The following is a 13642-nucleotide window of genomic DNA, read 5'->3' as shown; positions in this document are numbered from 1 at the left end:
GGCCAAGTGAACCAGGAGGATTACCCTGTGGCACACTTGTCTGCAACTTTTAAACCAGAAGTTTTATTATAGCCAGGGAATTACTTATTTTCTCCATTCCCCCACTATTTCCTCTTCTTCTTCTTCTTTTTTTTTTTTTTTTTGCCAAAAGTATTAAAAGCAGCTGGTACACAACATATAACTTTTCTTACTGAGTCAATGCAAACTCTTGGAAGAATCTTCCTCACTGCTAAGACTTTTTCGGTACTTCTTAGAGTACACAGAGAAACCCTCAAAATGCTAGTAATCATGATCTCAATTAACCAGAGATTGCTCTCACGCAGTGCAATTGCAATTCCCAGAGGGAATGATAGCCCTCGGTGTTGTTAGGCTGGACAGGTGTGCTCCTGGCCTCTCTCACTGAGGTTTGCAGACTCGGGCCTACCTGAGAGAACGCCTGACTGGCCCAAAGGCACATCTCTGTTGTTTCGGAGGGCCGAAGGGCCCGGGGGGGCCCAGGGGGTCCCCGTGGGTTCAGAGGTTCTGAGGAGTCCTGGAGGGTCCTGGAAGGTCTGAGGAGTGTGAGGCACCGCAGGGTTGTGAGGGATCCAAGGTACCTCAGGGAAGCCTGGAAGTCTGAGGGGTCTGGGAAGGACTGAGCTGCCTCAGGGCATCTCAGAGGGTCGTGAGAGTCTGAGAGCTCTGAGGGGCCCCGAGAGACTGAGATGCCCTGGGGGGTTCTGGCAGGTCTGGGGGATCTGAGGCACCTCAGGGGTCCCTGAGAACTCCAAGGCACCTCAGGGAGTCCCAGAAGTCTGAGGGCTCTGAGGGTTCCCAGGGGTCTGAGGGCTCTCAGGGGCCCCGGGGGTGTGATGGCTCTGACGCTCCATGGGGGTCTGAGGGGCTCCTGCGGGGATCCCGAGGCTTTGAGAGCTCTGAAGGATGCCGGGGTCCATCCCAGAGCTCTGAGGGCTCTGAGGCGGCTCTCGGGCGCCCCCTGGCGGTCACTGCCGGCCCGGGACGAGGCGGAGCCGCGCAGTGACGCCATCGGCGAGCGCCGCGCGGTGACGTCATCACGGCCGTTCCGGCGCCGCTCCCGTTCCCGCTGCCGCTGCCGGCCCTCGGCCCGTGAGGGCGGCTTGGGGCGGTCCGATGCGGCGGCGGGCAGGATGCACCAGAAGCTGCTGCGCAGCGCGCACTACATCGAGCTGGGCAGCTACCAGTACTGGCCGGTGCTGGTGCCCCGCGGCATCCGGCTCTACACGTACGAGCAGATCCCGGTGTTCCTGAAGGACAACCCCTACATCACCGATGGATACCGCGCCTACCTGCCCTCACGCCTCTGCATCAAGAGGTGAGCGCGCCCCGCGGCCCCGGGCCTCCCCCGGCCCCGCCGCCGCTCACCGCCTGCCCCGCCTTGTGTCTCCTCTCCCTCAGCCTCTTCATCCTCTCCAACGAGACCGTCAACATCTGGAGCCACCTGCTCGGCTTCCTGCTCTTCTTCACGCTGGGCATCTACGACCTGACGGCCGTGCTGCCGGCGGCCGGCGCCTCCCGCGAGGACTTCGTCATCTGCTCCGTCTGCCTCTTCTGCTTCCAGGTGGGCCCCGGCTCCGCTCCGCGGCGGTGTCGGGCCGCTCCCGCTGGGCCGCCTCGGCTCGCTCCGGGCACGGCGGCGCTCTTCGAGGGCAGAGCCGCTGCGGGTGGCTCGGATTTGGCCTGGAATAAGCTGGGGGAGACTGAACCGCATACGGCTGGCATAGGAGGGAGTCAGTGGCAAACAGAGCCTCCACAGCGCGGACGCGGCTCCAGGCGGCACCGGCTGCTGCTGGAAAGGGCCAAGCACCGGAGCAAGGAGATCAGCCATGGCCTGATGGTCGGGAAGGGCAGGAGGGCTGCTGGCCTGACTTGGTACTTGTCAGATAAATCTGTTTCCACGGCAGACTTCAGGCGTGTCTGTGCAGGGCCGCTGCAGCTGCTGTGAAGTGCACTGTCCTGGCAAGAGCACAGAGAGCTAAAGGCACCGGCTGTGTTCTCTGCTTGGCAAAGGATGCCTTCGTACAGCCCCAAGTGGGGAGAACTCCCTGCCTGGCTGGGAAAACACTGCTCTAGTGCTCCTCCCTGCTCCTGCAGCAGGTCACAGAGAACCAAAACACTTCTCAGGGAAAAGATTTTAAGCCAACCTAGGAGCAAACAAGCAGCTTGTGTGTACGAGTTATATTTCTGTGTGTTCCCTCAGTAAAGGCACGTGGTGGCTGGGCAGTCAGGGCAGATTTGGGCTTTGGGCTCTGCCTGGGGCAGTTTGGCCCAGCAGAATTCATCCTCCCCCTGCACTGGTGCCGATGTGTCTCCCTGGAGCACTGGCAGCTCGCCGAGCCTCACGAGCCTACTTTCCTTACTTGTGCAACTGGTTATCATGGTTTACAGTGTCCTGCTCCTCCTCCCCACTGCCAGTGAAACTTGCTGGCTGGCTGGCTGGCAGGGATCACAAGTGCCTGCACCAAGGTGTGCCACACAACACGTCACAGGCTGGGCACCTGCTCTGGCTGCAGAGCTGAAACCTGCTGTGCCCCCTACTCCTTCGTAAGGAATTAACCCTCCTCCTCCTCTGTGCAGGTCTGTATGCTTTGCTCAGTAGGATATCACCTGTTCTGCTGTCACCGCTCCGAGAAGACCAGCCGGCGCTGGATGGCACTGGATTATGCGGGAATTTCCATCGGGATCCTGGGCTGCTACGTGTCAGGCGTGTTCTATGCCTTCTACTGCAGTAACGTGAGTCAGGAGCATGTGTCCTTGCAGGGTTTGTTCAGTTTGTGTGCTCTCACTGTGGTTTCCGTGCTGCAGCAGCGGGGTTCAGTGCAGGTGTCCAAATAGAACAGGAGTGGAGAGACAGGGATGGGAACTGGAACACGTCCCTCTGACCTCAGCAGAACTGTGCTGGCTGAAGAGACAGGCAAATACAGGTTTTTCTTTCCAACTGTTCATTGCACAAGCCTCAAGAAAATATTTAAATTTCTCTCAAGGCAGGGAAACTTTACAGGTCCTACCTGTATCCAGTGCCTGAAGCACTGGATCATGGGATGTGTCCCACCACAGCAGTTACTCAAACAGCATTGCCTGTGAGGTAGCTGCTATGAGGCAAAACCACCTTTGCTTTCTCTCCCTCTAATTGAAAATGAATAAATGAGTTCCCTCTCGAGGCCTGCTGTGGACCTGGCTGTCCAGGAGCTGCACTGGGCTGGGGAGGCACAGGTGCACTGAAAACATTTTGTGCAGGTCGTGCTTGGAATACAGGATGTAGTGCCCTTGAACAACAGAGTCCCTTTCCCTCAGTGCCAGCTGACAAACACAGGGCCCTGCACTCGCAGCGGGGACAGGCTGAGGTATCGCTGTGCTCAGTCACTGAAACTTTCTGCCCACAGCTGACTTTTTCACGTGATAAGAAACCCACAACCTTGCCTTTGTTTCTTTTTGCCCTCAGTACTGGCGCCAGGTGTACTTGATCACTGTGCTGGCCATGATCCTGGCAGTGTTTTTTGCTCAGATCCACCCCAGTTACCTCACACAGCAGTGGCACAGGCTGCGCTCCGTCATCTTTTGCTCTGTGTCTGGCTACGGAATCATTCCCACCCTCCACTGGGTTTGGCTCAATGGCGGCGTCGGTGCATCCATTGTACAGGTAAAAAAGAAAGGGAAGGAAGTAAGATTGCCTTTTGCTTTTCACTTGCTGTCCTCGAGTCCTCTTACACTTGGGGAAACAATGGAAAAGCAGGAGTTAAAATTCCTCTAAGAACAGAATTCTTTTGGTCAATATGATCCAAAAGGGAACGCTGAGAAATGTGTTGAGCGTGGATAGGCAGCTTGGGAAGCTTCACTCTGCCCTAAAGCTGTACAGGAGATCCAGGTGTGTCTGCCTGGGCACGGAGCAGCCTGTGCGGGCAGACCGCGCCCTCGCCAGGGCCGGGGGCCAGGAGCCGAGGCTGTGGAGCAAGAAGGAGCCTGTCAGGCTGCGTGAGTGCTAGGGGCTGGCCACCTCCACAGCTCCACAGGGCAACCAGGAGACAGTGGGATGATGGGACGATTATTTGTCTCCTCTTCTGCTCCCTAGGATGGCAGCAAAAATCAGCATTTAGCTGCTCAGCCCTCTGTCTCCTACACAATCCTCTAACAGCTCTTTCACGTTACTGCTTTCCTGTTTGTCTCACCACTTGGAGTTATGCTGTGAAAGCAGCAGCCCAGAACAGTTAAAGGTAGTCCAGTGTGCCCCAGTATGAGCCACTCTGAAATCACTGCACCCAGGCACCCCTGATGGTGCTGAAGGAAACACTTCCTTTTCACACTGAGCACGAACTGCACAGGCCTGGGCTGGCCTGATGGATGGCTGTCCCCTGCAGTGAGGGTTCAGCCTTGTCCAGAGCTGCTGTGGAATGTGGCAGAGCACCCCTCAGAAATAAATGTGGCCTTTATACAGAAAATTTCACACTGGCCCTCTAAAAATCATACGAATAGCAGTTGTGCCCCCCACACTTCCCCATTTGGCTTCCCCTGGGATAGCAGGATGGTGTCTGTGGTACACATTTCATTTCCATAATTCAGAAAAATGGCCCAGTTTGGTAACCAAACATTCTGCTAACAAAATCCACCTGGTGACTGAGTTGCTGGTTATTGACCACCCCATGTGAGCAGTCGTATGGGCTGCAATCCCAGCACACGTGGGACGTGCAGTGCGGTGTCCCTTGCCCTGGTGGTTGTGTGCAGGTGACTTTCCACACACAGGTGCTGTGTCTGCTGCTGGCTGAACTCAGTAGCTTGCATGTAGAAGCAAGAGGCTGGGATAAAAGAGGTTTCTTCTCACTCAAGCTTTCCCAGAGTTTGGCATGTGCATCCCCATTGATTTGTGCATAGCTAACACAGGCAGGGAAGGAAGATTTGGCGTTGTCATGCCTTTTCCTTTTTTATCTTTAGGGAAATTTTTTTTCATTTTTGCCTTCTAACAGAATAGGAGAGCTTCCTTTTCTTTTGCAGGAGTTTGCTCCGCGGGTATTTGTCATGTACTTCATCGCTGCTGTAGCTTTTCTCTTCTATATTTCCAAAGTTCCAGAAAGATACTTCCCAGGTAGGAAATTCTCTTCTGGCTGTGGTTTTTTCCTCTGCAGTTAAGCTTCCTATAGTGTCAGAGTCCTTGCTGTGGGTCCTGAGCTTCCTGGGAGAGAACAGGCTGACCATGTTCCCCATGCAGTGTTCCCAAGCAGAGTAAAAGTGTGAAGAGGCAGACAACTTCCATCAAGTTCGTTAAAGAACTCCCTGTCACCCCTGACGGGCAGGGTCTGGCGGAGCTCTGCAGGAGGCTGATTTCTGATCGCACTGCCGTGCTGTGGCCGTGTTCAACAGCTCAACTCCGTGCCCCTCTTCTCCCCCACAGGCCAGCTGAACTACCTCGGCTCGAGCCACCAGGTGTGGCACATCCTGGCAGTGGTGATGCTCTACTGGTGGCACCAGTCCACAGTGTACATCATGCAGTACCGACACAGCAAGCCCTGCCCCGAGTACAGCGTGGACTTGTGAGCCAAGGTACGGCTGTTGGCATCCTCGGGGAACAGGATCCTCTAAACACAGGCTTCAGGAATCCTGGCCTCAGGTCGCTGCCCCACCGTGGGTCCTGACTGGTGCAAACAAAAAGCAGGGATGTGATGCCAGGCACTGCTCACCTGTGCTGCTGCACTGGATGAGGCTCTGTGGAGCTGCTGGGCCCTTGAGCAGTTTTAGAGCAGGCTGGACTTAGCCCTGCCAGATCCCTTGCAGCTCAGTGTCACAGTCTTAGCAGTCTCAAACCATCATCGTACTTGTCCTTTTCCTCAGGCTTTTGTCAGGTTTTCAGTCTGCCTGGAAGTCTTACCATTGATCTGGATGCTGTGGAAATCAGATGAATTGCCAATTCCATGTGCACGGTGATTTACCTTGTTCCCCTGCTCTATTTCAGAGGCAGCATCGGAGGATTTGTGACTCTGAGGGTCTGGACCTCATGTGATGAGCTGCGCTGTCAAGGACTGAGGCAGTTCCTTTCCTGACTCCTGGAATGTCACCCCCTTGCTGGGACAAAGCGTTCCTGCAAGCTTTGATAAACACAGAAGCACTGCCTGGGATCTGAGGGGCATTTCCTTCTCAGGCAGTTCCTACTCTGCAGTCAAGCACCAAACAGCTCTCGCTGGAGCGGGACAGCAGGAGGCTGAACTAACCTGGCATGCAGATCCCAGCAGGATGTTTTGTTGCCTGGCAAACACAAATGGTTCAGCCAAGGGTGCTCAGGCCTGGACACCAGGTTTTCAGGTGGTGTGCACAGTTAGAACATTTCTGGCAGTGTGCCTGTGAAACTGTAGCAACTGTGGGAGCCAGTCTTGGATCCAAACCACAGCCCTGTGGGCGGTGCATCCTTCGGCCTTTGTGTGGAAGATGTGCTTATGCTTCAGCGCTGGCACAGGAACGCGTGAACTGGAATCCTGCTCTGGATGAGCTCTTCCCATTCCCTGGGAGATAAGATCACATGACATCCAGCACACCTAGATCTTCATTGCAGGTCTTTAAAATAGCCTCCCCCAAAGGGGGTTGTGCCATTGCTTGGAGATATTTCTGTAAATCCCATCAGTTATATGGAATCGGTATTCCGGAATATTCCAGGAGTAGCAGTAAGCCTGTGTGTCCATGTTTGTTGCTGTTTCACAGTGAACCTGCTGGGGATGCAGATTCCTGACCTTTGGCCTTCCCATGTGTGCAGAATGATACTGCACTCGCAGACACCGCTGTCCAAAAGGACCTGCTGCCAGCATCCTGCCACAGTGCCAAGGGTGTTTGGAATTTGAGGATGTGCTGTGGAATGATCTCTTACAAAACCAGCACCGAGGAGCCATGAAATACACTGGCCACTGCGTAGCTGCAGCCCAGCACAATTAAGCTCCAGGGGTGCCAGTCTTCCAAACAGCACTGAAATCCTTTGGACTTTGGGGCTAGAGGCAACGATGCTGTTGGGACTAATCCTGAGTGGCTGTGTCCTTGTGGAGAGGGCTTCCCTGTAATTCACTGGGAGAGGCTGGCTCCATGCAGGGACTTCCTCAGGCAGGCAGGCAGGCGCTGCTAGCTGCCCAAAGCTGCCTCTTCCTGGGCTAAGGCAGAGGAGCAGGACTTGCTTTTCTGTCAGGACGTGCCAAGGTGACCTGGAGTGGAGGTGGAAGCTTACAGAGAGGCACCTGAACTCCCAGGGCATGGAGAAGGCAGCATACGAATTCCTCCTGATGTGCTGGACAGGGATGCTGTCTGTTTAGCTCAGAGGGTGGTTTTGGTGCTTTTTTTGTTGGTTTTTTTAACCTCCAGAAACCAGTATTGGCAAAACTGCCTCTGCATTATTGATTCAGCTCCCAGAGCTTTAAGCCTTTCAGTGTGAACACTGATTTTTTTATGATTTTTTTTTTTTACTTGACAGCCAAGCAAGTTTCAAGTGCACTAATTACTACTACTGAAGCCTGACAAGGAACTTGCGAGTATCAAAGCCTGTCCCATTGTTATATGTACAGTAATACCCGAACCATGTGTCTGTGCTCTGAAATCACACTGACTTTAGCATTTGCTAATGTATTTTTTTAATGGGAACTCTCATCTACTCTAGCAGTTTTCACCAGATAAGGAAACTGATTGCCAAGCTGTGCATTTTTACCTGACACAATTTATCAAGCTGCATGATGATCTTTGATGTACATACCGAACTGATAAATAAATTCCAGTTCATTGGCTTTTTCCTTGGAGTAACATCACTCCTGCATCTCGTGCAGGGAAACCACAGATATCAATGGCTCAGCCTCAGAACTTGTGCCACATCCTGGGGGGTTACAGAGACTGGGATTTTGGGGGGAGAATCTCTAGGTGAATTTGCTGATGAACTCAGCTTTGCAGCCCCCTACCACTACTCTTCGTTAACAGAGTTCTGCTGTCGCTTCATCTGTTCTTGACCATTTCCATTCTTCCTTCAGCTCACCCAAGAGTAAAATCAATACAAGGAGCATTCAAAAAACCTGCTCCAGTAAACAGCTGCAGGAAGGGGCTCACACCACATTATAGTTGTCCAGAAGTGCAGAGCTCAGTCCACAGCAGTGGCATTGGGAACTGCACACGCTCTTCTGCAGGAAGGCTTTAAGGAGTAGCACTGAACCAAAGGAATTCAAAATAACACATGCTCCACAGATTTTTAACCAGCTGGACACAGCAAGATGTGGCAGCAAATACAACTACTTACAACACTTAAGAGAGTCACAGGTGCTTACAGCTACCAAACCAGTCAGCAGCAGCAGCACTGCTTATAATGAGTAAACGAAAGCCTAGACACGAATACTTCACGATGCAGTGTTGAAGAGACCTGCAAAGGCACTGTTACCAGGTTTGTTTATTTAATAACTCCAAGGATTTTATGATATACATCAGCTTCACAAAAAAAGTTAAAAGTTCTCGCTTTAGTAGTACACAAAAAAGCTTTAGAAACTCCAAGTCTAAGAAGAAATGGAAGTGTAGTTCAGGCAAGTGCACTTAAAAGCTGAATGCCAGCAATTTTAAAATAGTTTTTATGCTCTTTAATACTAGGTGATGCCTCAGTCGCAACTTTAGCCATGCACACAATCTCCTTGACTTCCTTTCAAGATAAGCACTGTGGAACATACAGCAGCCACCCTTGATGCTTAACTCATATTCACTCAAGTCACAAACATGATTGTGGCTGCTGGGTTTCCAAAACCACAGCAACTCCAAGGGGTACGTGATGTGTGCGAGCATGTGTATATTTTATATATACTTTTTATATATAAAAATACACGATATAGTATAAAAAACTCCAGATAAACTCTTATTCTCACAGTAGCAAATATATCAACTTATTTTCACAGTACTCGGTTTTACTCACTGGGACACCCAGAATGATTATAAGCTTTTTCCTCCAACGCTGGTGCTCACAGAGCCCCCCGCCACACACAGGGCAACCAAAGCTTTAATTATATTAATTACACACCTCAGGGCCTTTTGAGTCCGCAGACAAACACAACAAACTGGTTCTTCTTTCTGTGACCACAACCCTTAAGGGCTTAGTACCTTGGGACAGATGCTCTCTCCAGCAGCTGATCCTAGAAGGTCTGTGCTTCAGTCCCTCAGCATGCTCAAGGAGAAGCTGCAAAAACCCATTGGGATTTCTGTCTGGAAGGGAAGTGTCAACCCCTTACCCTGCCCTCTTGCTACCACAGGCAGCACATACATGTCTAGTGCAGCAAGGGCTTTCCTGATTTCAAGTACGGTCACGTTGCACTCCACACCCCCTGAAAAAAGGCAAAGGAGATCCCATGCCCTGACAGACATACATTTCACCTCCTTTCAATAGTGGACAGTGGGTAACCCAGAACTTGGGTTCAGCTGTGCATTACTACATACACCAGGCAAAGTCAGCTTAGCGGGGTGCACCAATCTCACATGGACCATGAAAAAAGATGAAATAACTAAAGACAAAAAAGTTACATTTAATCAAAAACCTGCTTGGTATCTCGAGTACAAAGAACCAGGTTTGTTAAGGCCATTAGGAGGCAAATATCATAACTCCTGCCAGCTCTGGAGTCACTGGGGTCTGCAGTTTGCCTTACCTCTCTCCTTGAGCTTTGCTGTGCTGCAATACAACAACTCCCAGACCCTCTGCCAAAGCCCCCCGCAGCCCTCCTCCGCCTGGAGTCTCGGGGTAAACCAACAACGCGTGAACGCCTTTCCTATTTTTAATTTACCTGATCACTTCTGCCACACTGGGTCTGCTGATGCCCAGCCTCCTCCCTGTACATCCAACAGCCCCCACCTCTCCTCCAGGCCCTGGAGCCAAGCCCCAGCACCATGGGCATGGTTAATCCTTACCCTTGCTTTCCCACTGGGAGGGCAGCAACAGCATGGCTTTGGTGAGGACCAGCCACATTTAGGACCACAGTGTTTATCTCATGTTGTGTCCACCCCACTGCCCCATTTGTCATCCCATGCTGTTCCAAGAGCTCTTCACACAGGTAACAGCTCTGAAGGACACTGAGAAAGGCAGCTCCATAAGCATGCACAGAGGGAAAAATAAAAAAAGGAAAATGACTGTTAACCTGAGTGTCAGAAATGCTACAAAAGTTGGCGTGTGCTTCTTGCAGCCTTTGGCACCAAACAGGTGAGAAGAGCAGTAATAAAGGCTGGAAAGTCCTGTGTTGAAATGCTGCTACTTAATCTCCTAAGGGCTTAACTTCTAAGCCTGGAAAAGGCACGCTGAAGCAGGCACAGCTGCAATATTCCACTTACACCCTGTGAGAAATGAAACCGAGGAAGATAAAGGCAGCAGCTATCTATACCCCATCACTGTGAGCTACGTTCAGATTCCAGGGCTAGGGGAAGCCATCTCACATATGTCCTAGGGGGAATTTTATCAAGGTGGTCCCAAAGGCGTCCACAATTCATTTTCAATGTGTTTTCGGTGTATATTGTAAGGGACCAAATCCACCCCCCTCAGAGATGTCAGGATCACAGATCTCCTGTACATCCAGCAGTCAGGGGAAAAAGCTCACAACCCTGCATATTTCACTTCACCTGTGACAGGGGGGACATCAGGACACCCGGCCACAAACAGTGATGTCCTCCATGTGCAAACACCCAGCTACCTACTCCTGAGCCTCCAGTGGAGAAGGACAGAAAGGGGAGCCAAACCGAGGAGCCACATCCTCCCGTGTCCCCGTGAGGATGGCCATGGGAGCCAGGCAGACAGGCTGGGCTGAGAAGTGCCGTCCCTGCAGATGCTGGCTGTGGCTCGGGACAAGCTGTGAGGCAGCAAAGCTGTCCCACCTCCACTCAGCACCACCTGCTGTACCACAGGTAGCAAACCCTGTGCTCGGCAGCATTCACACCTCCTCCTGTCAAGCCCAGGCACCTCCCGGAGCTCCTCGGCCTCCGAGGTGCTGGGCAGCAAGACAGGGGTCCTGCCCAAAAGGTTCTGTGGGATGAAAGGCAGCTTGGCAGCCAGCAGGTCCTGCTGGAACACCACCGGGGCAGGAAACGTCTCCAAAGCCCAGTGCATTTAGCAAACCCTAAGAGAACATTAGGTTACAGTCATTTCATAAAACTGCTGTGCTAAAAAACCAACAGGTTTGAGAGAATACACATTTTCTTCGCAGTAGAAACCCAAGAGGAAAAGACACAAATCCCAATTTGTAATCAAATCACTCCAATGGTTGTACCTCACAGTCAAGTCCGCAAGTCATCTGAAACACTCTGTATGTGCCCGAGGACAGCCCCTCTTCCAGTGTGCTGAGGAGTCTCCCAAGTGCTGTAATCCCAGCCATGTCCCTGCTGGCTCACTCCCCTACACATTCAGGCTTCTCACAGATCAGTAAATTATCTGCTTCTTTAGTTTTGACTCTACATTATCAGTTTGCTATTTTTCATTAATGGCACTTACTATAAAAAAAAAAATAATTAAAAATTGACCATTTAGGCACACAAAGAAATAGTCTGCCTTTCATCTCTGCAGCTGCATAGATGTCTGCAAGGTCCCAAGCCATAGCTGTGCTCTGGAATTCTGGGCCACAGCCCCTTGAGCATGTGGCTGCTTTACTTTTATGATTAATAAAGGTAGTTTTCACCTAGGAAGCAAAGACTTGGCTATTTCCAGCACATGATCTGGTTATCAGTGTGTCTTGGTTCTTAGGTCTGCTGAGACACGAAGAAGCACTGCAGTTCATTAGCCCCCCTGTACATATGGAAAACATTTTCCATGTGCTCCCTGCCTCTTCCGCTCCACCGGGGCACAGGGCAGAGGGATGGAAAGGCAACACCAAAGTGCACAAGGACAGTATGTCCCAGGGCCCCAAGACAGTGACAAGGATCCACATCCAGCTCCTTGTTTCATTCCAGGAGCCATCTGCCACAAGGAAACAACATGCCTGATTTTTTTCTCAAAAAGACCCAAATCAGAACTAGCCATTATCTGCAATCCCACCACGCACGCAGGCCACTGCCTCCTCAACCTGAACAAGCTGTACAACCCAGGCCCCTGGCATTTTAACCACATAAGTTACTCCACTAAACCTTTATTAAGGGACTTGGAGAGGTGGAGTGGGGGGAACCCACTGGCAGCCTCTACTGTTTAGAAGGGAACGGAGCTGCTCCAAAGGGATCTAACTCCAGCGCCTGCTGCGGTTGGCTCTGCGTGCTCTGCACCACCAGCTCTGTGAAGGGCACCGCACCGAAGTCATCTGTTTTCAGCCCGTCCCCCCCGTGAACGGCCCCATGCAAGGAGCTCTGCCTCGGCCTGCCAGGCACCACCACGGTGCCGTGGTCCCCGCGGCTGTCCCCAAAGCCCTGGTGCTGGCCATGGCGCATCAGCTCCGGCGGGTGGAAGGGTTTGGCTCCAAACGGATCCAGCAGAGTCTCGTCCGTCTGCAGAGGGTTGGCTCGATCCTTGCTGTCGGTCAGGGCCACGCTGATGTTCTCCTTGGAGTCCGAGATGGTCAGGAGCTCGTTGCTGCTCTGCGAGTCCCTGCGGCCGGCCTTCCTGTGCCGGCGGGCGCGCTCCGGGGTGCGGTAGCTGGGTTTCAGCCCCTTCTTTGTGGTTGTGGGGGTGCCGTGGTGGCGCTTCCCGTTGTTCTTGGGCACCTCCTGCTTCATGCGCCTCTGGCGGGAAGACAATTTCTGCAGGTTCCGCTGCTGCTTCACCTTCTGCTGCTGCTGGCTCCCCGTGATCTCCTCAAACGGAACCAAGCCAAACAGGTCCTCTCTACTCCCAGCACACTTGGGGAGAAGGGACGGCTGAAATGGGGTGCAGCCAAAGATATCCACACCCTGCGGAGAGCTGGGGGAGAGTAGAGGCTCCATCCCTGACCCCTGCCCACCTTGCTGGGGCACTTTTTTGCTGAAAGGAGCTTTTATGAAAACATCGAAGTCATCCTGCTCTTGGCTTGGGCTGGGAAAAGGCGCCTGAGATGAAACAGGTCTGTCTGTCTTGCCTCTTGCCTGAGGCTGCAGAGTGAAAAAGGGCACAGCTCCAAACACATCAAATTCTTGGCCAGAGTTGTTCAGAGCGCTTGGCACCTCAGGCGGGGACATGGGCACCGAACTGGGCTCGGTGATTTCACCGCTGCCCACACCATCTCTGAAGCGAGCGCTCGGGAGCCCTTCCATGCATTTTTGCTTGCTTCGGTCACAATCGGAATCAGAGCTCTGCTTTTCTTCCTCCTCTTCTTCCACCTCTTCCTCAGAATCCATGAGAAGAGGTCGGTGGCCTAAATTCTCTGGTTCTGTGTCATTGTCATCATTGAAGTCCCCATTCTCTCCATGCAAGACTTCTTCATCCTCCTGTTCTTCTTCTTCCTCACTGCTCTTGGGAGAAGGAGGATCAGATTCAAAATCACTCTCTGACTCCTCACCACCTTTTGACACATGTCCCTCTGCACTTTTCCTCCCTGCCCGGGGATCTCTAAATGCATGGCTCAGTTTTCCAGCCTTGGTTGGGGTCCCTAAGTTATTTCCTTGATTGCTGGCTGAGTTATCCACTTGTTTTCCAGGGGAACCTGCAGGTCCAAAGAAAAAAGCAAATGAAAACTTAAAACATATGAAGGCAAAACTTACTCCACAC

At 52.3% G+C, this 13642-nt stretch overlaps 2 protein-coding genes across 4 annotated transcripts in view; one reads left to right on the top strand and one right to left on the bottom strand.

The window, feature by feature from the left end:
• Window positions 1–1054: 1054 nt before the first annotated feature.
• On the top strand, window positions 1055–7760 carry PAQR3 (progestin and adipoQ receptor family member 3). Of its 2 annotated transcripts, XM_005531764.3 has the most exons (7): window positions 1055–1333; window positions 1417–1579; window positions 2596–2751; window positions 3461–3658; window positions 5005–5095; window positions 5402–5550; window positions 5960–7760. In XM_005531764.3, the coding sequence occupies exons 1-6, from the start codon at window positions 1149–1151 to the stop codon at window positions 5542–5544; spliced, it is 936 nt and encodes a 311-aa protein (XP_005531821.2). In that variant the 5' UTR covers window positions 1055–1148; the 3' UTR covers window positions 5545–5550; window positions 5960–7760. The 2 variants fall into 2 exon arrangements, with proteins under 2 accessions (XP_005531821.2, XP_087913070.1); XM_088056944.1 differs by lacking the exons at window positions 1055–1333; window positions 1417–1579 and adding an exon at window positions 1607–1890.
• Window positions 7761–8392: 632 nt separating this feature from the next.
• The window catches only part of BMP2K (BMP2 inducible kinase), a 48156-nt gene continuing 42906 nt past the window's right edge, over window positions 8393–13642 (bottom strand). For both annotated transcript variants that reach the window (XM_005531746.3, XM_014260396.2), the window contains one exon: window positions 8393–13577. In XM_005531746.3, the coding sequence (XP_005531803.2) occupies window positions 12148–13577 (1430 nt within the window). In that variant the 3' untranslated portion in view covers window positions 8393–12147. The remainder of the gene's footprint in view (window positions 13578–13642) is intronic.

This window comes from Pseudopodoces humilis, chromosome 6 (assembly GCF_049639895.1).
Source record: "Pseudopodoces humilis isolate 2021_Gansu_Grassland_sample_001 chromosome 6, ASM4963989v1, whole genome shotgun sequence".
NCBI lineage: Eukaryota > Metazoa > Chordata > Aves > Passeriformes > Paridae > Pseudopodoces > Pseudopodoces humilis.
Note: the sequence above shows the minus strand (reverse complement) of the source record. Positions and strands in the feature narration are given on the sequence as shown.